Here is a 24,158-nt window from a genome sequence, read left to right on the forward strand (position 1 = left end):
GTGGTTTGATTGACATCACTAACTCCCATCAAAATGAACTAAATAAAAGGGGTAAACACACCAGAGTTCAAATAAGCCACTCCAAACATGGCTGGCATGAGCACATGCTCATTCTATTGATGTCCGATTTCCTTCATCTGCCTATTAGCTTTTCCCTCGCTGCTTTCTTTTCTACACTGATCTTTAGTTCCCAACTTTGAACTCTTCCAAGTTCTTAATAAGCTGGTTTGATTGATTATGGCTAATTCTACTAAGCCTACAAGAACATCTGCAGCTCAGAATGTGTGCGTGTCAGTGTGTGTTTGTCCTTCCTGACAATGTGTGGGCATGTTTGTGTTCACCATTGTGTGTCCCTTTTGACTGAAGCTCTCAGATGAGGAGGCAATTGATTGAGATGGCCCCAATTAGGCTCTGTGATTAATTGAGTGTGATTGGATGTCGTCCCTGGCACCTCATTGTTGACGTTATTGACAGACTAATTAGTTGCCATGGTGACCACTTAAACACAGCTGATTGTGTGTGACAGTGAAACGACCCCATTGCGACCAATCAAGTCTAGTTAATGTGTGTGTGTGTGTGCGTGCGTGCCTGTGCATGTGTCTCTGGGAACATTTAGAGGGAGCAAACAACAAGGGGTGTTACTGTCTATCAAAGTAAAATTGGAAATGATTCCAAATTACTCAAATTTGGTTTTTCACCAAGAATGAAAATTTTATTGATCCAAGAGGGAAAAATTCTCTATCCAGGAATGAAATTAAATGAACCACTAATGCCACTTACTAAATGCTAAAAGCACAAAGAATTGCATAATGTCAATTCTAAATAGTCTGAGGCTAAATGTAAAACTGTTCTGTGGTCAGAAGAATTAAAATTTTAAACACTTTTTGCAAACCAAGAGGAGAGGGACCATCCAACTTCTTTTCAATTGTGGTTGTATACTGTAATCCTGCGTATGATGACCAATAAAAGAACTTTCCAACAAAATGCCAAATGTGCTAACCGGTGTTACATTACTCATAACACTGGGGGCAGGGGTTTAATAATCCTGACAAGTATTAAAAGCGTGAACCGTCAGTCTAAAGATCATTGATTAAATATGTGTCCTCCCACACAAGGCAACATTATGGCAGCATTCTCTCTTTCAAATAGCGACATAGGATTCCTCTCTATCTCTATCTCTCTCTCACAGACTGACCATGTCTCTCACTCTTAACTGTGACTCTAATCTGTATAATTTTGGTCGCATTTGCTTTTAGTTTCCTCCTTTGCCACACTAGCTTGCCATGGCTAATGTTATTTGGGACCTCTATTTAAATACTTCTTTCTGGAAATACCCTCTTCCTGGAAATATTCATGCAAATATAATACACATTTAAAATGGCATTTGTGTGGTTCCCACTGAAATGCCATTGGTGCATTTTTGGTTGTTGGTGTTGCTTACAAACATAACACACATGCAATGTTTTTACTGAGGCTCAGCAGTTCCAGAGTTACTGTGTGTTAAATTAGCAAAGCAAACAAAAACCTTTTATTTGGGATGTCATAATATTATTTATTTGTGCTTTATATAATGTCTATATTCCTGCATCCCTAAGTCTGAAAGCCTCTGTGAAACACTATTCTTATACACAGTCATGATACTGCTGACCTGATGCTAGTCTGTTGCCAAATCATATATTTTTATTTTTTTTTGATTTTCTTTAAAAATCACACTTTATCATTGATCACATTTTAACCTTTGATATGTTATATTTACAAATGTAAATTATTGTCTGGCTGATTTTCAGTGTTTAAAAATAAAAATGACATCTCGATTTTTGTCAAATACTGTTTTACCAACCAGTGAAGCACCATATGTAAAATGAAGCTGCATTTTAAATGTTGTTATCTCACTATGCAGTGGTGTACCAATTAAATATCTCCAAATACACAATGCAGAACCTTCCACTCTGTAAAGATTCCATTTTTAAATAAGCAAATAACATACATATTTGTCCTGGGTCACACATATTTTGCAGCAGGTTTTCAGTTTAGTGTTTTATTGTTTGTTTGTTTACTATTAAAATAGGTGGGATGCAAACCTTTACAACTCCCAAAACTGTGTGAGCAACATCAACATATTTTTTTCTTTATAAGTTTTATTAGAAATATAAATGCACACAGGGATTTAAAACACAAAAGAGCACACTGAAAAAAACAAGGGATACCTTAAATTTTAAAAAGTGGTGCGCAGTGACAATTATGACAAGCATAATCATAACTATGTAGCTAGTTTAACAATTAAATTTCTTTTAGCAACAAGATGTAAAAAAACGGTTGAAAAACTGAGAGACTTAGAGGTGTGATCAAGTTTGAGGTTTAAAGAAAATATAAGTTCTACTGTAAACTCTCAAAGAAGTTCCAGTCTGCACATTTCTAAATCTGTTTTATTAATAAAGTAAGTAATAAATATTAAAAATACACTGTTCACAAGTAAACAAATTAAAAGCACATTTAATAAAACAAAAGCAGAAACAAATGAATTTAAAGTGATGAGCAGTGACATTGTTTAATACTATATTGGAATCAGGATCAGGAATTAATTTTTTAATGGATAAATCTGTAATGAGGCACAGCTGCTTTGCTCTTGATTAATCCGTATTACTTCAACACGTTGATCTTTCCCTGTCTTTCTCTTGCTTTGCCCTGTCTTCTGTTCTCCAGGCCTCTTTCTTCAGTTGATATAGGTTTTAATAGCTTCTTGTTTTTTCTTTCTGCAGTTCCACCTCGGGAGCCCACAGTCACCTGTCGATCGAACACCTACCCCAGGGGATTCTACTGTAGCTGGCACCAGCTGCATTCAACGTACATCCCCACAGCGTTTGAAGTGGACGTACAGTAAGTGTAGTTGTTTTGTGCACAAAAAAGGAGCTTTTTTTATGGCATGCAAAGTTCACAGAGCACTTGCCGACATCTAAGGGCACAGCTGTATTGCTACGTTTAGCAAAGTTTGAGAGGGCAAGATGCAAAGTTATGTATGCTACCAATGGCCAAAACTACACCCAAAACAAGATTTGAAGGGTAATGCACAAGAAGTGCTACAAACCCCTCAGCCCCCAGTGGCATCAATTGGATATATTTTGGGCACTGTTTTTCAGAAGGCACAATTTTTTACAATATTTTAAGTATATCCTTATCTGATGTCCTTCCTGCCAACCCCCAGAAAAGTTATAAAAAAACAATAAATTCAGTCTATCCAATAGCAATTTTGCTTATCCTGTGGGGTGCTGGAGCCAATTCCAGTTGTCATTGGCTGAAAGACAGTGCACAGATGATAACTGCTGTTAACTATGCATCTAGTAGCTAATTTGTCATCCTAATTGTATGTCAGTTTGCCAAAATGTAAATAAAAGTAGGCAAACAAAAAAATGTCTGAGTTTAAAATCCCCTTATTTAGAGGACAAACAATTCAAGAAAGAATTGGCACCAGATAGGAACAAGATTTAGAATAGTTTTGGAATAAACCTGGGCTAGAAAGTACTATTCAAAACTCAAATTGTTGTAATGAATGTATCTAGTGTCATGTGACCCTGGGGCCCCCTTCTTTCCTCACAGTCAACAAAATAAAATAAATTGAATTGAACATTACTAAGCCAGACAACATGATGTGCACCAATGGAAAAATGGCATCTGAAAAATGCCATTCAACAAAAATTTGTTGTTACATATCAGGCTAATCATTTTTGTTTGCTGCTAATTACAGTGCTTCACTCTATGTAAACAACAATTCTGGGCAATTTTTGACCCGATGCAATAAAAGATTGAACATGCGTGCAATTACAGAAGTAAGTTTAAGAGATTATACAGTGTTTTTTTCCGCATATTTGTCTCCGGTCTCCTGAGTAATTGAAGCATGCAGAACAGAGAGGTATGAAATTATAAACATCATCAAGAGTAAGTGGGAATTAAAGAGTCAGATTACAAAGTGTTGGTGTGTGGATTTTGTTTTTTTTCAGTTGTTACAATCAAGTGATGACTTTTAATTTAAATGAAGCACATCTGGTATTTAAAGTTACCTTTATTGAAACCTAAAATTAAGTTTTAAAAGTACATTCACACTAATAAGTTAAACTTAAAAAAAGTACAGAAATTAAATGAGGTTGGAATACACAAGTCTGGCTTTGTCCCAAATCCAATATGTGTTTGTCTGAATAACATTTCCACACCACTTTGTATGAAGCTTCTTTAAAGCAGAAAACACAACAGCTTATCCACTCAGTCACATTCCTCTTTCCCCGCAGACACAACCAGCGGTCACTGGAGGTGCAGAAAGACTCGGTCCACAAGAACCGCTGCCACGTACGGTTTCCTGAGGTGTTCTCCAGCTTCCCCTACTATGTTAATGTGACAGCAGTCAATGCCTTGGGGAAAGCCTTTACCATCATTTCTTTTGAAGAGTCCAGCATAGGTAAGACAGAGAAGCTGACATTGCATGTTTTATGATGTTGTGTTGTTTCCTTTTCCGTTCTTTTTTGCTACACATTCATTCTGTGGCTGCAAGCCGCTCAAAGGTGGCTGGTGTTGTATTACCAATCATTAACACTAATTCCCCTTCACCATTTTTAATACACATTGTCAAAATCAGTGTTAGGACTGTATGTACGTATCACCAAATGAAATAGTTTAATTATTGTTCTTATCTCATAGGGTTCAAGTGGGACTCACCGACACTTTCAACATTTTAGAAAAAACTTTATCCTTATTCATTCAGGCTGCACTTTAACGCTTTTTATTAAAAGTTTACAGTTTGTTTGTTTTTTCTTTTTCGCTAAGTTCAGGGACAAACCTGAGAGCTTTTTCCCACACAGGCTGACAAATTTTTGGCAAAGCAAAAATAGGAGTAAAATGCCGAGTGTCAAAGCATCTCTTTGAGGATGCCAACCCCTGAGTAATGTTAATGCATTTTTTTGACCACAGATGACTGATTTCATTCACTTCTGGTTCCCTTCTGAGATTTGTTGCACACACAGCAATGATCAGTGCCAGAAAGACAAAGAAAATTGAAATTTCCATGGCCAAATAAATGTCATCCAGCTCAAAAGAGAGTGCACAGCTTTTTTTTTTTTTTTTTTTTTTTTTATCTAACAGCTTAGTCCATTAGCGAGAAACCCACTGACTGTGCACCCATGTCATTACCAAAGGCTCTAGATAATAAACACGCTACCTCTGAACCTTTCCTGCAGCAAACAGTGTTTAACTGAGGCTTGGCCAAGATGTAACAGCCATAAATCAGTGGTTGGCTTTCTCATTAAAATGTGCCAGATAATCCAAACACCAGCTGCCATAAGCACATTATACACATATTTAAATATAAAAAATTTGCATCAAAAGTTGTCTTTTCATTGGTTATTTTTAACTCGCAGCCTTCGTGGCCGTGTGGTAAGTAGTTTGGAGAAAAAAAGAAGTTTGCATTGTGAAGTTTTTTGTTCTCTCTCTGTGCAGAAGGCTACATTATAACAGCAAAACTCTTAGAATTCATAAGCGACTCAGACTGGAAAGCAGTGAAGAGGAGAAATTCATTTTAAAAAAGGAATGAGGAGCACTTTGATAGATAAGGAAAGTGCTGCCAGCAGTCTTCAGCTCTGTTGTATTGCTTAGAGCGTGATATGGGTTTGCATGACGCATAAAAACACACAGACACCAATGGGGCTGTGAGCGATTGTGTCGGTTGAGAGGGTGAGGTTTTAAAAAAAAAAGTGCGTGCGTGTGTGTGTATATAAGTAACCAAATGAGGCTGTGACATGCTCTGCCAAACCCTGGACACAGGACTCATGAAAATGCTAATGCTAGCCGGATTAGCGCCTTGGCTGTGGAAATATCCTTCAACTAGTGGTGATAGCAAAATACCCCACTGCTCCTTTCTTTGCCTTTGCTGTCTGTCTCATTCCTGCATGCCCTTCTTGTGACTTTGTACTTTTCTCTCGTCCCTTCTATTTTTCTTCCCCCCTCTCCTCTTTCTTTGCTATTTCTTAAATTAAATCTTATTTGTGTAACAAATGTCTTCCGTAACATAGTACTTTTCAGACTGAATGCTCCAAGTTTGTTTCTAAACATGAAAACATTAATATATTTTAACCTTACAAACGAAAAAAAAAAAGATCAGTGTAGAAGCAAAGTTATAGGGATGGACTAACATACTCTGGTTGGTTATAACAGGCAAAATCTGTGTCTCTGTGATCACTTTCTTTTTGTTAAAGTATAACTGACAATACATCTGTCTTTGATCACAAGGAGAGAAAAGATCTGTCTTAGAAAATGTGAGCTGACAGGTCAGAACTTGGCAAAAATGTTTTGAATTTGATCAAAAATGAGTGTGGAAGTTCTCCTCCTTTACGTGTCCCTGCTCTCTCCTTTTACTTACAGTACTGTGACAGTATCATAATGTTTGCCTTCTCTCACCCCTACTGTCTCTCCTCCGCTCATCATCGCTGTGCTCCTGCATTGTAAAAGTCTCTCTCATGCCATTCAATGCTGTAAGTCACATTTATTTCCAGGGACAACGAGGCAGATCGTAAATAAATAAAACAATTTCATGCTTCCTGGTGCATTTCTGAAGTCTGATTCAGAGTAAGACGATTCTCAACTGTCCTTGTTCATCCAACCAAAAGGTGGGATAATATTAAATGAGATGACATTGTGTGTGTGTGTATTTGTGCGTGTGTGTATGTGTCTGTGTGTGTGTGTAAGGTATGGACAAATTTTATTCCAATTTCATTAGAGGAAGTCCTCTTAGGCTGAAAGCTAGAGTAAGGTTAGGCTGAGGCCTTCACTCGTAATGGTTTAAGTTTTTATAGAATATGGGGCTGGTTAATTTGCTATTTTAATAGAATCTGACTGATTTGACTTGAAAAAAAACATATTCTCAGTAGCTGACACAGCTTAATAAAAATGTCCAGATCCTATTTACAGTAGTTGTCTAACTTGTAAATAAGTAGGTGAGACTTCACTGACGAGATGATTTCTTATCCAAGTCTAGTTACATGTTGTTGATTTAAACGGACTCCACTCCTCCCATACAGGAGGTTGAAGATCACCATCAGCTACAAAAAGCATCTCTTGAGCTGGCAGCAAATTTGAGGCAAAATAACTGCTATCATGCAGAAAACCAAGCAAGCGCAGCCGCTTTTAGGCTAATAGCTGATAAACCTGAGTGAGGGGGACATAATGTCATTCAGCTATAATGATTTTACTTTTGGAGAAGTTAAAAGCAAGATGCAGCAAAGTGGGATGAAAACAGACTTAGCGAATAAATGATGTGCTACATAGAGCATGTAACTCAAACCGCTGAGGAGACAAAAATCGCTACAGATGAAAACATTAAACAACCATGTTGTATTTTCCTATCATGGTTTTATTGCATTTCACAATACATTTAATAGCACCAAAGTGGGCCAAACTGGGGGATTTGCAGTACCAGCTCCACTAACTCTCAATATTTAAATAAAAACAGTGCATGGAAATGCAAGTCAATTCAAACTTTAAGTTTCCTGATTTTCTGGACAATTGTTTGGAATTTTTAAAAGATTTGGATGAAAGAGCAGCTAGTCTTGACTAGACCGTGCCAACACTGTGCTGCAACAGTTGTTTTAAAAGACTCACAAACGTTTTAGTTGTTTCATTCTCCTTTGTACAATGCAGTTAAAAACACTCAACCTCTCCTTATTTTTCCCATTAGTCCACTGTTGGCTGCTATCATAAAGCCCCTAAATAGATATCCACATTTTTGTTCATTTTGAAGAGGTCACTTATTTTTAAAAATATGGCAGGATAGTATAAGGAGGAGCTAGTACATTTTTCCCCACAGTCACACCTGGATATAATCAATGAAAGAAGTAGAAGATGCATAATAAACGGATCTTTTGCACAACTCTTACACTAGATGTTACTGATGGATGCATGGACAGTGGTAGCGATCAGAGCAACCTTTAATTTTTTTATTTTTTTGTAAGAAGTATCGCTGAAAAAAGAACGACCTAAAGTGACTGTTGCAATATAACACCGAGATAAAGAAAGAGGAGCAGTAATTTGGACACAGATTTGAGCAAACGGAGCAAAGAGAGGCATGATGGATGTTTTCTGGCTAAGCTCAACAAAAGCACCTCAAAAAAATTAAACCAATCTATATTTCCTGTTCTAGTTTGTTTGTTTGTTTGCTTGTTAACTAATTCATTGTCACTACATACAGTATATAAACATTTATCTCCACATTAAAACTGCTCTGTCTATATAAATTATATGTCAGTGTAGCAGACATTCTAGAACAGAGTCTATTCATCATCAGTTATGAATGTTAGCACTTTTCTGATGCATTGGTCAGAAGAATTTCCAGATTCTTTTAAACTCTACATTCAAGAGTGAATTTGCACCCTCGTTCAACTTTACTATTGATACAGTAGTAGTACTCAAGCTCTGGCTCAAATGTCTTGCCAGAGGTCACTAAAAGAAGGCTGTATTCATTATTCTTGCACCAGAAAGCTGATTTCTCAGTGTTTCAAGTCAAATGAATACTTTAAAAGCCTTTGGGACAATTCACCCATACAGATTACTTGTTTTGTTCTCTGCTTGCACATATTTTTCTTACTTTTGGACTAAGCTGAAATGGATGTGTAATTTTTAATTTTTCATTCAAGGTAGAGCAAGAGAGAGATTCTTGTCTGGGCTGCTGTAGAGTGTATTCGTGCATGTGCACACAATGGCATCATACATGTCTTAGGCTTTTTTATTCAAATTCTATTCATTTCCAGGCACTAAGTGTGCGTATGTTAGCAGACATGCAGGTTGTAATTGCAGCTATCCATTTCCTATTGTAACTGCATGTGTTTCTGGTTGGGAAAGGGGTTTCATGTAGCTAAAGTGGCAGTTCTGTGTGAGAGTGAACTGGGCTGGGTCTCTCACTATTATCTAAAAAGTACTAAATTGAGTTCACTCAGTTTCTCTGTCTGCATGTCTTTGTCAGTGGATAAATCAGTGAGACTGATTGTTTCTCATCTTCTCTGTCGCCTCAGTGTCCTCACACATTATAGATGTCTGACTTTGTCTTCACTGATTTCTTTCACAGATAACTTATAACAAAAGTTTCCCCAGCCTCCCTGAATGTTTATTTTCCACAGGAGTAAAATGCTACTGTTATAATAATAGTAGACATAGAATGAAACAATGCTTGGAAATAACAGAATCATATCACAGAGTTTTACTCCTTTAGCAACTTTTGTATTACGATTTCCTGCAGTATAGGGACTTTCCTGTCTGTTAAATGCCCTCATCTGTATCTCATTAATATTCCTCAAGACTTACGATAACCACAGCCTGAGTAGTGCTTCCCATGACAAATAAATTAATGTTTTAAAATGAAGGGATGGTAATTTAATGAAATTTTTTTTATTTCTTATCCACCCAACAGTCAAACCAGACCCCCCGGAGCGTGTCACGGCAACTCCGATCCGCGACAACCCTCGCAGGCTTGAGGTAACCTGGTACAGCCCCAGCACCTGGCCGGACATTGACAGCTTCCCTCTGAAATACTTTCTTCGATACCGGCCACTCATCCGAGAGCAATGGCAACATGTGAGTATGACGGCACTGTTGTTCTTTGGGATTTTGACTACGAAGACAGAGTGAAACAATGAGACACACAGTACAGTATGAAGGTACTGTATGTTAGTATTTTAAGTACACTACACTGTATCATAATGTATCACTATGTTATTTACAATCACTCAAGATGGTTTAAGAATTTAAGAAAGCTATCCTATGGACCCAACAAAATCCTCGCCACGCCGAGTTTCAGTAAATAATAACAGCATAACTTGCCTTACAAAAAACCTATCCGACATATGTAATGACTGTGCCATTAGCCAAAACCTGGGGCTTATAAATGGTCAAGAGTGTTTGCTCAGATATATCTCCATTACCAAAGGCTGTAACACTGAAAAACACCTGTTCAAGTATGATTCATTATTTGTAATTTGAAAATCTCTCGTGAGCTCTTATTACTTCTTTTCTCGAAAGACTGTTGTAAAGAATATGACTGGCCTTCCAACATATTGCAGATTAAATTTCAGCGTCTTGCAATAATATTTCTCCAGAGGAAATGGAAAAGTCTCTAGAAGCTGAAATAAGCCATAATTTTATTCTTATATATCATCAGTACTGCAGTATTGAGAACTGATACCCATCTCTATAGAGATGGCTCTGAGAATAGTGAGAAGGTCCAACCTGTAGCAGTTGGAGTTTGATCCCTGGTCAGACAGACATAATCGTTCAACTGCTTTGTGGTACAATATGTTACTGTATCTGACTATTTCTTGTGGGTTCAGTTCCCAGAGGGCTTCGTAGAGTAAAAGCATATGTGTTCACTATGAGATTTCTGGGATGTAGGCTCTGTCTAATGTCTTCTACAGCTTTACCTGTAGTTAGCTTTTTTACCTCACCTAATTTTACCTTCTGTTTTCTATGTAGGCTTTGTAATTAGCGTCATCTCCATCCAGGTTCTCACCAAAAGTCTGTGCTTTTTTAATCTTGAGTTTTTGTCTTCTGCACAAGTTGCATTGTTTAAGCTGTTGATTGCCATGCGTGTGTGTTTTGACACAAGAACACAAAAGAATTTCAGTTCTCACGGGATTACCCAAACATTCAGTCAGAACTGACCATTCGTTAGGTGTGTTGCCCACAGTGTGGTCAGTTGTCAGGTGTGTGCAGCAGCAGGCTGTCAAAGAATGAAATCTGTGACAGTTTGTCGAAACTGTCTTGAAGTGTGAACTGTGCAGTCTTTGAAAGTCTTCAGGTGTGTCCGGATTTACTTTTTCTATTCCTATATTTAGTCTTTTAGATCTTTCTTCTTCATATCTATACCGGAGATGAGCAAAAACTTAAGGCTTCCTTAGTTTTAATTATTCCCCAAATACTGCCCTATACTCTTTGTAATTAATCATCCGAAAATTGAACTACACCTATGTCAGTTTGATGTCATTGACCACTGAATTTATTTTAGGGTTTTAACAAAATAATCTGGTACAAACACAACAGAATAGTAAGCCACAGCAGAACTAAATTCCACGTGCACACGCATGCAGCAAATCTCATACACTTCGTATGTGTCAGAGTTACTTAGCTGCAAGCATTACATCTGTCCAAAAACCTTTGGTCGCACAATCACACATGTAAGACATACGGCTTTTTATACACACTCACATTCATTCTCACTCTCACACATGCACACACACACGCACGCACACACATGCACAGCAGAAGAGAGCTGAAGAGAGCTGTAATAACCTCAGATCTTTTGAGTTTTAAATTGTTGACAGCCACTCTCAGTTTTCCTTCTCCTGCTCACCACTAATCAATCAATAGGTGAAGTGATGCATAACGTGAAAGGTGGGAAACCTTAAGTCAATATTTGGATTGGATAAGATCACATCATTTGGAAATTGCATAAATATAGTTGATGACAGCTGAAAACTGCAGGGTTTTCCGTCTTTACAAGGTTCTTTGATGAATGTCTCTGTGTTCATGGTTTTAATTTTTATAGCAGTGATTGTGGTTTTTCAGAAGGGCGGATTCCTGCCCCATATATAAGGTGTTGAGTAATGTTTTCATTCCCACAGAACGTGTGCTGTCGAGTTAATAGATAAATATTTATTTTTGTGCATTTAATTTGCATGTGTATAATTATCCTGATTGTACATTTCTTTATAACAGAAAACTATTATTTCTATTTTAGTAGGAGAATTCAGTAACCTGAATCACTCACCTTATTTCCTAATTCAATAAAATAGGTGTTGCACCCACTGAAGTTGTTGCCCCCAGTTGGAGAAAGAACAGAGCCCATCAGACTTTTGAAGGAGGATTTAAAGCTCAAATTATACTTCCCACATCCATATAACCACAAGATGTAAATATTGCCTTGCCCCTATGCCCTCATCCAACATATTTCAACTTGAATACTGTAGTCTACATGCCAACAAACATTTGTTGTTACATCCATACACAGAAAATAAACACGCCTGGATCCACTTTGAAGGATATTTAGCCCTGTAGACATGGGGCAGCAGAAATCCTTTCAATCAAAACCACTGAAACATATTATTGCAAGTTAACCTACTGACATGACAAATGTTACAGTAACTGTTCCTTTTGTTTAGCGTTGCATGTGTTCCAGTTGCTTTTAGGTCCAAATAACCCCTCTGAATATACTGTAAGTGATGGGATTGATAATGTACCATAGTAGCACAATGTTAAAAACATATAAATTCAAGTGACATAGATCGTTAAGTTGAGTTTAATTAGGCTGCCAGTTTACCAGCTCCAAAGACGTTGTTAGTTATATCTTGAGATGTTGAATAGTTGTTTGTGTCGCTTACAGATTTACCTTCCAATGTATTCACACTGCAGAGCTGATTGAGAATGTCTCTCACATGTAACATTTTTTAAATGTGTTTTGAATCAGAAATGAAAGCAGTGGTGTGATCAGTCCAATCTCTAGAGGAAACCATCCATCCTCCTGAGGAATGATGGGGTGACTGGCCCAGATACTTAAGAGTGATGGGGACTGAGGCGAAAGGAGGAAAATGAGGAAAAGTTTTGAAGTAGAGATGAATGGGGTGAATCAGCGAATGAGAAAAATGTTAATGGATAGCAGACTAAGGCAGAAGAGAAGGAAGCAGTGTACAGTGTGAGGTAGACATCCTGGAGTGCATTTAGACTCAAAGTTATGAAGTGAAAAGGATGATTGAAATGTACACTCATGCATAACCAAGGATGAGGTACAAGCAACAGGATTATTGCATTTGACAGAGATGTGATGGTAAGTAAAGCATATGTCTGAGACTATGTTACTTTAATATAAAAACTAAAGAAAAAGAATGGATGGTGCGTGAGAGCTATAGAGAGAAAAAGAAACATCGGCATATGGAAAGGAGCATGATTAAACGCGCAGAGCCTCAAATAGATAAATGGATGAGAAGCTTGAGAGACGGGAAGAAAAAAAGGAGCCCTAGAGGCTACTTTAAAAGTGATGTTTCATAAGCTATCAGTTACAAGGTGTTTCAAGTTAAAGGGAGATAGATGAATGATTCCAGGGAAAAAAGGAAAGAATAATGAAGAAAAACATCTGGCAAATGTTAAGGTGTGAAATAGTGGATGAAGTAGAGAAATGGAGTGAGGGAGATACTTTAGATTGAACAGAAATAAGGTGGAGATCAGAATTGCACAAAGTAAATTTAGACAATATCTTATTTTTAGGTCAGTGGCATAACGCAAAGACATCTGATGATATGAGAATGATCCCCACACTGAGTAATCATTTGTAAAGTGGTGTAGGAATGAATATAATGAATAATGTCAGATGCTTTCAGAGATTCTTACTTTTTTGTTGCCAAATTGTAACATTTGCATTGTGTTCAAATAAGGTTTTAAATGTTGGTATGGAGGTGTTTATACTGTCAAAAAAATCAATTAAAAGTGACAGAAAAGTGACTCATGAGATTATGTGTTGATATTCAACATAAACACTGGACTGAGGATTATTAGGTTTTACATTTTAACATTACATGAGTTAAGAACACATGTTCAAGCTCCATACTATGTATATATATTAGCTCCACAGAAAAGGAAAGAGTAATTGGATGTGATGGCTATGTCTGCATCCCACACCCACTTTGTGATTATGGATTACGGAATCTGTTGTCCAGCCAGTGTTACCAGATGTCTGTAATTTCACTTTTTGTGATTATCAGTTCTATTGTGCCTTATGGAGTTTCATGGTGAGGAAGAGGATGACCTCTGAGGTCACCCATGGCATCCAGCAAGATGTTTCCCAGGTGTGTTTTCTCTCAGTGTTATAGACATAAATTCTGTTCTACTCCTTCGCACATTTGCCTTTTGGTCAAACTTTCTTTGCTCGAAATGGTTTTTGAGGTCAGTTATTGTAAAACTCAGTCTTGATAAAAAAGCACCCTTGATTGTGTGGTGTGTGTTTGGATCTTGCTGATCAAAGATGGATTTTTCAATTACTGCCAGAGGATACATTTGTCTTAGTGGTGGTAAATGTGTACTGCGTTTTTGTGCTGGCTGTCTGTTTGGTCCTACATAGGAGTACTTGAAAGATAAGATTTTATGATGTTTTCGAAAGTGAAATGGGACCTTGTTTGAGCCCAGAGTTTGATATGATAAAATACAAACAGACATGGACATGACTACAAGTCAGTGCTGTACACCGGTGCATTTTCTTTTAACGTATATAACATAGTTTAGAGATGTGCTTCTTAAAAAGACAAAAAGATTGGTTCTTTCCTTTTGTTTTGGCACCCGGTATGCTATCGTTCTGCTTTACCAGAAACTGTTACTGAGGTGAAACAAGCTTAGTTTCAAGGCATTAACTCCAGAGGGCAAGGCACACTGTTAGTTTACGATGCTGGTGTCTGACCTGCTGCATACTCACCAAACTGGAACCACAGGAAGCTAATTAAAATCAGTGATGTCGCCCTTTAAGTGGGTAATCACAAAGTGTCACAAGATCCATGAATACCCTTTGTCACTTGAACCTCCATAAGTAGCAGCTCTCTTTTAGTCTGTAACTTAAAGAAAGGGGAGGCTTTTGATTTATTTTTTGTTTTTCCCCAAGGACCGTCTGCATGACACTTTATTTTCCACTTCTTTTATATCTGTACACTTTCCTGTAGCCTTGTGCTGGGTTATATCCACCCACCCTTACACTCCCTTCACTGAGATGTGAGATGTGAACTCAAACCCTCACAGCAATTAAAGCAATGGTCCAGTAACTGTGATAAGAACAATTTCAGATTGCTCAATATTCTCTTCATGCTGTGAAACTGCGTCTGCTATGCTGTAACTGCCCTCTGGGGACGATGCTGAACTGCAGTCAACTGAAAACATGTTTGCACCAAAAATGCAATGAGCGCATGAACATACACATGCAGAGTGAGTACACAAACACAAATGTGGTATGCATATCAATAAATACACACGCACACATCTTGAGTTACAAAGATTAATATACATTACATTTACAATAGAGGGCAGAAAACTGTTTGTGGTGGAACAGACACAAACACTGAGAAATAGAACAACTAAAGGAATAAAGTAATAAAGCAGCCGCAGCAGAGAACAGAGGAGGACTTGACATTTTTCTTCCTTTAGTCTGGCTCTGCTTGACCAACACAGCCTTAGCTTTCCATTCATCTATTTATCCCACATTTTCTTCTCCTTTGTCCTTCTGTCTGACATGCTGCATCCACCCTCTCTCATCCATCACCCCCGTTCTCTCATCACCTTGCTTTCTTTGTTGCCTTTCCTCCTTTTATCATCTACTTTTTACGTCACGCCTTCATTTTTCTTTTTTTCTGTTCTTCACTATTGTTCTACTTTGCGATCACAATCTTCTACTTCTGCCAACACATTGTCTTTCACTCTGCATTTATTCTTTGTGTATTAATCGTCTGTGTGATTTTGTGACTAGTTTCATAAACGTTTCATAAAAGTAGGATGACAGGAGTGTGAAATGTAAACGATGTAAAAGGCAACTGAGCAAAAAGAACAGGCATCATAACAGAGAAACTGTGGTTTTTAAACACTCACACATATCAACTAATTTCTTGGTGGAAATTTGGTGGGACTGTTGTAACTCGTGGTGGGAGTGTAGCTGCATCTACACGCACCCTGGTGCTGCCTATGTTTGTGGTGGTGTTTTTGAACTCAGTCTGACACTGAATGCCAGATCTCTCCACTCATGCCTCATCTTTTTCTCCTCCTGACTCTCTCTTTTAATTTCCCTACCTGTTCCTTTTTTTCATCTTCCCATTTCGCATCACCACTCTTCACCCTCTCAGCAATCCATAGTTCTACCATAACACTCATATTCATCAATTCATCTACCCATCCTTGCAACACCATCCATGCATTAAGACAGCTATCTAAGCATCCATCCCTCAAGCTACCCATTTGTATCTATGAGTGCAAATGATGAATGTTGAGACCTTGTTTGTGCAAAACCTCCTATCTAAAGGACACTGCCACGGACAGATCATTTATCAAATGCCCTCACACATGCATGCAGGGCAGATACAGTGCCGTCACATAACAACGGCGTTTAGTACGAAATCTAATAATAAAAAAACTATACAGCACATCCGTTTATTTAAATCTCATTTTTGTTCTCATTGCATCAGGCACGAAGAACATTTTAAAAACATTTAGGTGAATATAAATTTATAAAAAGCAGCAAAGAAAATAGAAGGATAATATGAACAGAGACAGCAAGGGAAACAGCATGCATAGATCCACGTGCATATTTTCCAAATTGTCCTTGGTATATTTCATTGTTTTCTTTGTGTCCAAGGGGTGAATGAGGATGAACAGGGCCAATGTCCTCTCATCTGCCTCTATTGATTTCTATATCACCATGTCAATCTTCAGGCTGTCTTCTCGGCTGTCAGGACACACACATAGACCTCACTGACATCGTCTCAGGGCTGCTGCCTTTTGTCTAAAAAGGTTTTGATAAAGAAAATGTGGCAGGAACTTAATAAAAGCTTGTTCTGATTTGACAAATTAGGCCGACTTATGTTTCTCATCGCAAACGTTTAAGCAAAGCGACAAAGAGATCTTACAAAGAAAATTCACTTTTAAAATAAATAAAAAAGAAAGAAAGAAATGAGCACCTGGCTAACATAAAAGATAGTCTACCTTGGAAAAGTGTCTGTCATGTGCGCAGCCTTACTTTCTACTTTCTTGAGGCCCTTAACAAAAGTTTTGTTACTCAGAAACTCAAATTCTTTTTTTTTTTTTTTTTTTTGGGCCCAAAGGCAACAACTTTAAATGAGCTATGCCAGCTGTCATTGGGCAGCATCGATGTCTATGGAGACCAGTGATTTAGCTGGGGTGCAGCAGTTTCAGCACTCATCATGTTCTGTCAGTTTCAGCTTTTATCGTTGCATCGCTCTGGGGGCAGTAACACAGGGAGATCTTAAAAAGATTGTTATCTGGTGCTTTGTTTCAGTTTGAGGCTTTTTGACACTCAAATAAGGAAGCTGCCAACATTTTACAGTGTTAACTACTGTATATGCCAGCTAGCTGTGTTGGTCTCTTTTTCACTGTCTAAGCTGAAAATCTTAAAAAAAGTCATTATGTACCCCAGCCCGTTAACACAATCCATACTCTATAACAATTTGTATTTTTCTATGTGTGTTTGGCATCTTGTGTATGTTCCAAACTATTGAACGTTTTAACATCCACTTACAACAGAAGTCATGAATGTCTGACTGTCAAGACAACACTTGCACATAGCATCATTTTCCAAAGCTTGAAAGTAATCACGGTTGGAAAAAATCCCAGATCCAGGTCTAGTTCATTCGAAGTCAATCTGTACATCAACTTTCAGACAAATGGATTGTGATTTCATACAGCCAGCCAAATACATGCCTAATTTCCTTTAAACAAAGTTGCCAGAGCTAAATTCTCCATAAACAAAGCATTGACAGGGCATCAGCTCATGCTAGATGAGCTGCTCAGTAAGTAAGTTGAAGTTTTGATCCCAGATACAGTGCTTCCATAATCAAAGGTCCTGTACCTCACATGTGTTTCCCACATGAAAGTCACAAGTGTTTGAATGTGTGTAAGTGGATGAAACCATTGAGCATGAATTTATTTGGAAGTTTCTGAAAAAGAATAATTATATTATATTTGCTCACCATTGACCCAGTCTCATCCTTCCATCAGTTCTCATACTATGAACGACCCTCATGGGGCGATTGGTTAAATTAGTTATTATTTATGACTTTTTTGACATTCTCCTTCAAATAGTCAGAGTGGTAAAATACTGAAAATGTAATTTGTTCAGGATACAAACCTGGGTATTATGAGCAGAAAAAGAAATCTAAGAACCTTTTCTAAGTTGGTAAAAAAGATTGAGCCAGAGAAAGGGACTGAATACTGATTTAAATTTTGATCCTCTATGACACATCCATGTTTGACATATTTGACAGAGTGACAGGATAAACTGTAGTTAATGTAGAGCCACCTCCAGCACTGTGTTTTGAAACTACCACACGCCTTTTAAGGGTACAACATCTAGTTTGGGAATTTTGAATTGGCTATGGGGAGACAGGGGAGGGGGGTTAGCTTCCTTTTACAGTAATTGCTGCTATGGAGATTGGGGCTTCAAAGAGAGAAATACTGTCTGACAAATTACTGCTGGACCCAGTGTGTTTTTTTTTTTTTTTTCGTGCATGTGTGTGTGTTCTTAAATGGAAGTGTGGTGGAAAAATGGGAGCTGTCAGTCAACCTAATGAGACCAACCTTCTCAGTGCACACACACATACACACTCAGAGCGCCATCAGGCCATTGGAAGTGCCATATAATTGGGTTTCCTTTCCAGGACAACAGACATGCTCACTGGATTAGATCTGACCACTGACGCCAATTCTCCCATGTCCCCCGTTCTCTGCCTTTTTTTTTTTTCTTTTCAGTTTTTCTGACTATTTCTGCTTCTTTTTTGCATTTTCTTCCATCTCTCTTTATACAACCTTGTCATTTTTCCCCAACTGTCACTTTTTTATCTGCATTTTGTATTGCATTCTCTTCTTTTTGTCACTGTTGTACTTATTTCCTTTCCCTCTTCACCTATGACCTACACTACATCTATCCCTAGTATGAGCTGCAGTCTTTGGTAATCATAGGGGTCCGCTGAGGTTTTTTCTTTTTTCATTTCCACAACCCTAAAGTGAAGGAGACAAGACAAACTGATTAAACTTTATTGATCCCAGTGGGAAATTTATTAGAAGTTTTTGCAACAGTAAACAGAAGTGCAAGATAAAATATGTCAAGCCAGATGAGGAATGGAATGATTAAAAAAGTTATTAGAAACAATGGTATAGGTGATCAGGAGCATGCAGAAAAAAATTGATGTTCTCTTTTTCTCACAGTTCCTTATGCAATCCCTAAGGAATGTTCACATCTCCTCTCTCTGCCCCTCATTGTCTGGATTTGTGTAGAAGCTCTTTGAGAGTGTGTGTGTGTGTGTGTGTGTGTGTGTGTGTGTGTGTGTGTGTGTGTGTGTGTGTGTGTGTGTGTGTGTGCTGTAGCTATGAGCCACATGCATGTGTGTGTGTATGTGAGAGAGAGAAAGAGAGAGAGAGAGAGAGATTGTCTTCCTGACTCTACAGTTTCTGTTTTTTTCTGGAGTCTGAGTAGATGTTGTATTTTGACTCACGCATAAGGACATTATTAATAACACAATGTTACCAAACTCGACTATCCGTTTTGCATATTTTTCACTGCAGCTATATCATAAATAAAATAGCTAATGGGCTTTACAGTTAGTGTTTTTTCTGCAATAATATCAGCAAGAATTTCTCTACTCATAGTCCACAATATATTGTAAATAAATTAACCAGAAATGAACCAAAATACCAAAAGGTAAAATGAAGGCTGCTGTTAACACTGTGGCTTCTCTTTAAAACTGAGAAATAATCCAAAATCACAGCCAAACTTCTTGGGTTAGTTAGCAGTTTATAGTATGTGCAGCCTTGTTAGAATAAGTCAAGGGAGAGGTTTGGTTAATGAGTCTGTGTTTACTTACAGCTGCATATATACTGTACTATTACAATTCTCTTGTTAAAGAGCAAGCAGTTTTTGAATTTTGGACCAAATCAAAAGTTGATTCCCCAGAAGACTCCTCATGAACCTTTTTTTCACTGTAAAAATGTAGAACTTTTAGGTGTGCTGCTCCTCATGTGGATTCCTGCAACATGACCCAGGGCTGCCATCTCTGTGTTGTCCAGTTTTCCAGTTCATCAAACACTGATCCTCACATATGTTGTTTACACCGAACAAACATATGGTGTTTATACATGAAATGGGTAAATTTCTCAAGAGTTTAGTGAAAATTACTCTCAAAATAGAGTATTTTGTGGTCAATCCATTTGGGCAGAATTTTTATTATTATCATTATCATATTACATCTCTGGTCTAGTGAGTACAGTATATTTACACTGAGTCAATGAGACTGATGATTACACCAAGGTAAATATTTGGGTGTTGTGTGTGTGTGTGTGTGTGTGTGTGTGTGTGTGTGTGTGTGTGTGTGTGTGTGTGTGTGTGTGTGTGTGTGTATGGGGGGGCGGGGGGTCCTACACAAAACAAAATTGCAGATTTATTAGTTTTTATAAGTGCTTTTTTCTCATTTACAGCTCTAAACAACTTTAATTTACAATTTGTCAGCCTTGCTGCACATATGAAACATGCATGGGACTAAACCCCGACACACATACAGAGCAACAAGTAAATAAAAGTCCCTTCAGCGCCGCAGCACACACGCTTGGCTGTCTGATCTGATAGTGTTTTTTGGCAGCGATAGCAGATGCCTTTCCAAAGTGTATCTCCTCCTTCTATCTATCTACCACCACCACCCGCTTCCATGCTCTCCTTTATTCTCAATGCACTCCCCCCTCTCCCTCTACTATGTGATATTAAGTGCTGCTCTCACTGCTCCCTGTTTAGCAACTTGGCAGCGCAGCAGCACATCCATCTCCCTGGAAATGTTTATCTGCAAGCTGTTTACGCCACATACTCCTCCACACATACACATATAGTGAATTCATACACACATGTGCACAGGAGCTCACGCACGCGCGCTTAAGTTCCAGTTCTGCCTTGCAAATCCAAACAACAATGCAACAGACATGTTCTGACATGAGTGTAAACATGAGTACAAAGAAACACAAACGGAGAGAAGCAAATTTTCCCAGACTGTACTACATGCATGTTCTTTTTCTCTCATATCAAATGCAAGCACAGAGATACTTGCACACACACATGTAAAATGATAGACACAAATAGAATCAAACAGATGTAGTGTACGTTCTTGTACGGCGAGACTTTAACAAGCTTTTACACCATAGACATGTGTGCAAACACACACATGAACGCACACATACACATTGTAGTCGGGCAGGAATGTCGATAGAAGCTACAGTTGGATACGCTGGTTGGACTACATATAAACAGTGTCCGCACACACCACTGTTAATACACACATGCATGCACACTATAATCCACACGTGCACACAGCTTTCAATTAGAACATGAAAAAGACTTAAGAGCGGTTAGGAAGAGGCTGTGAAGATCAAGGCAATGTTAAAAACAGTGGGGTCAACTTTACAGGGAGGATCTGCAGTCAAAGAGATTATCGGGAGACAGAGAAAGCATGTTGGGATGTAGATGGGATTCATTTTTCAGATCAGCTACATATGTGCACATCTTGAAGAACTAAAAGCTAATCTTAAATCTAAGGCTGGGTTATGGATGGTGGTTTATAAAAATTACACAGTGGTATGATTTTATTTTATTTTTTATGAAATCACAATCTTCTCTCAGCAGCTGTAAAGCAAGTTTTTTGGTTCATCTTTTAACCTACTACTGTGTTGGCCCTTTTTGCTCCACTGCACCATTGCTGAAGGTTCACATGGTTCATTAATATTCACAATAAATTCTAACCAGCCACTTGCTCTTTTCACAGTGTTCACAGCTAACAGGGTCTAGTTTAAAGCAAATGGGATCCTGGCACACACCCAAAAATGTATGCACCCATGCTTGGGTGTCACCATTTAGCCCAAAAGTGCAATTTGGATCTGTCACCCAGTAATAGGTATAGAGCATGCAATATACTGTTGCACAGCCTATTTCAAACACTGCTGTAATACCTGCAGATTTCACTTTAATTACTTAGCAAGCATTCAAACAGGGACACACCAGAATAATGACATGTATCTATAAAGATTAAAAGTTTGCTGCTGTAAATGCACCCACATAACCTGCACTTAACAAATAACAACACCGGGATTGTCAAGATAACCACAATCAGCCCACAAATGATTATGTTTGTGTTATTAAGTCACCTGGTTACTAAATCACCTGGTTTGTGGGGACGCACAGTCACGCAACAGGTTATGTGTATGGTTTTATTTGTGTGTCTGTTTGCACAAGCAGATTGCACAAGGCAACAGGCATGTCATTAAATCATTTGGTTCGAGTTCAGGAGTAGAAAAGACAGTACCCTCCTTCTCCCTATTTTTTCTTCTGCCTTTCAGACACAGGCCAAAGGCAAACACACACACACACACACATACACAAGACTAACCGTAAATTACATGGAAGCAGCAAATCATTCTCTCATGCAGTCCTCGGGTGACTCCAACATTTAGTTCATTCTGTTGAGCTCTGCAAATTAAAGTGTGCACAAAAGGCTTTCAAATGTTGGCATGCATTATATCGTGTTATAGAATTATGTAGCATTGATGCCAAAGCTTTCTAGTATAATCATCAATTATGCCCCTGGTATTTTGCATGCATGTCTGAGTGTTGGTATGTGTGGTGTGTGGAGGCTCCAGGGGCAGCGAGGTTCAATCGTCGCAATAGGGAAATGCAAAACTATAGAGGATAAAGCAGCAGACATGACCTATTCACAGAATAATGATGAAAGGTGTGTTGTAAATAAATGAGCAATGAATAAAACTTGTGTACTATATGACACTGTTGAATCTACCCACCATAAAACATTAAAAGCTCAGGCTCGGATTGCTTTGCTTGATGTAATTTATGGATAGAGCTATGTGTAAAAGGTTAGAACATGCAGACCCAAAGTTGACTTAAGACCACATGACTACTTTCATAATTCATGATGTTGGAACATGACATATCTCTTGGGTCATAAATCCCAATCCAAAATCTTTGTATGGTTGCAAAAATGCATCAGTTTTATTAAATAAGATCTTCTATTGGCTATTTAGGTGGAGCTATCTGACAGCACCTTCCACACCATCACCGACGCCTATGCTGGGAAGGAATACATCATCCAGGTAACATATTGACAGTTTTGTACTTTCATAAATCAAATATGCAACTTTTAGGAATCAAGCGCAAGGCTCAAAATCAATTCAACTGGGGATTAAATACTGATCACATGCCTTATCTTCAAATGCGCTTAAAGAATTCTTTTATTAAAGGGTAAACCATGACTATTGTTAAAGCTTCAAAAGCAACTCAACCTAGCACTATAATGAGGCTAGGTTTTTAAAAAGTTAATTTTTGTTATTTATAATGGACCTAATGTCCCAATAATGACAAGTTCAAGTTTAGGGAAATATTGTTTGTGTTGACAGAAATCTAGATTTTTCTGTAGATTATTGTACATTCTCAGCACCTTTCAAACTAGATTTAAATGTACTGCCTAATGCTTTTTGCCTAAATACTTTCTGCTGTCCTTGTGCTCAATAGGTGGCTGCCAAGGACACTGAAATTGGGACATGGAGTGACTGGAGTGTCGCTGTTCATGCTACACCTTGGATTGTAAATCCTGTGCCGAGCACTCCCACAACTGAGGTGGACTTTGTTCCCGGTACGTAACAGCCTCGTTTTGAGTCTGAAACCTTCATTCCTACTTGTATTTGTATTGTATTTGTATTCAGGGTTTGTGTTTTTTTTGGGATTTCTACATGTTGTTAAATGAAAAGAATTAAAGTTTTTTGGGTTCAGACTTTCTGAGCAGAACACTGAAATTTCTGAAACTAATAATCATTTGCCACCATCAAGGCATTTGTCATGTGATGAGCTTACTGGGATTGAGGTTTTCCAATGTTTGCTGTTTAACTTATTGTAAAGTAAGTGTACTGATATGATCACAGTAGCAATGGTGAAAATACTCAGTTGTTAAGTTATTGGAATCTGGATCTAGTCGCCAAGCAATCAACCCAAGATTCATGCTACTAACACAGCTAAAGGGTTTATGTTAAAGTAATAAAAAATAATAATAACAATAGTCTGTAATTTATTGAGATGGCTTATAATAAATAGGTAATGGCGCTCATGAATTCACCAATTACAGTGCATATGCAATTTGACAAGTTGAAAGAGAGTATAATAGAGATTGAGTGGCTTATGGAGTATGAATTTATGTGTGGAGAATATTATGGGTGTTTCCTTAATGCTGTTTGGTTTTTATTGGTTGCGCAGTCCATGAGCTGGAGAAATGGTTATGAAGATAATATTGTATTTCTATAATGTTTTTAACATTGTCCTTTGTGCCTATGGCTGTCACACAGTA

General features: G+C 38.0%; 1 protein-coding gene across 3 annotated transcripts in view; it reads left to right on the forward strand.

Moving 5' to 3' along the window:
- Positions 1-24,158, forward strand: part of cntfr (ciliary neurotrophic factor receptor) — a 248,225-nt gene that overhangs the window by 216,610 nt on the left and 7,457 nt on the right. For all 3 annotated transcript variants that reach the window (XM_067483893.1, XM_067483894.1, XM_067483892.1), the window contains 5 exons: positions 2,760-2,877; positions 4,281-4,447; positions 9,440-9,603; positions 22,846-22,914; positions 23,333-23,453. In XM_067483893.1, the coding sequence (XP_067339994.1) occupies positions 2,760-2,877; positions 4,281-4,447; positions 9,440-9,603; positions 22,846-22,914; positions 23,333-23,453 (639 nt within the window). The remainder of the gene's footprint in view (positions 1-2,759; positions 2,878-4,280; positions 4,448-9,439; positions 9,604-22,845; positions 22,915-23,332; positions 23,454-24,158) is intronic.

The sequence above is a fragment of the Channa argus genome, chromosome 18 (assembly GCF_033026475.1).
Source record: "Channa argus isolate prfri chromosome 18, Channa argus male v1.0, whole genome shotgun sequence".
NCBI classification, from domain to species: domain Eukaryota; kingdom Metazoa; phylum Chordata; class Actinopteri; order Anabantiformes; family Channidae; genus Channa; species Channa argus.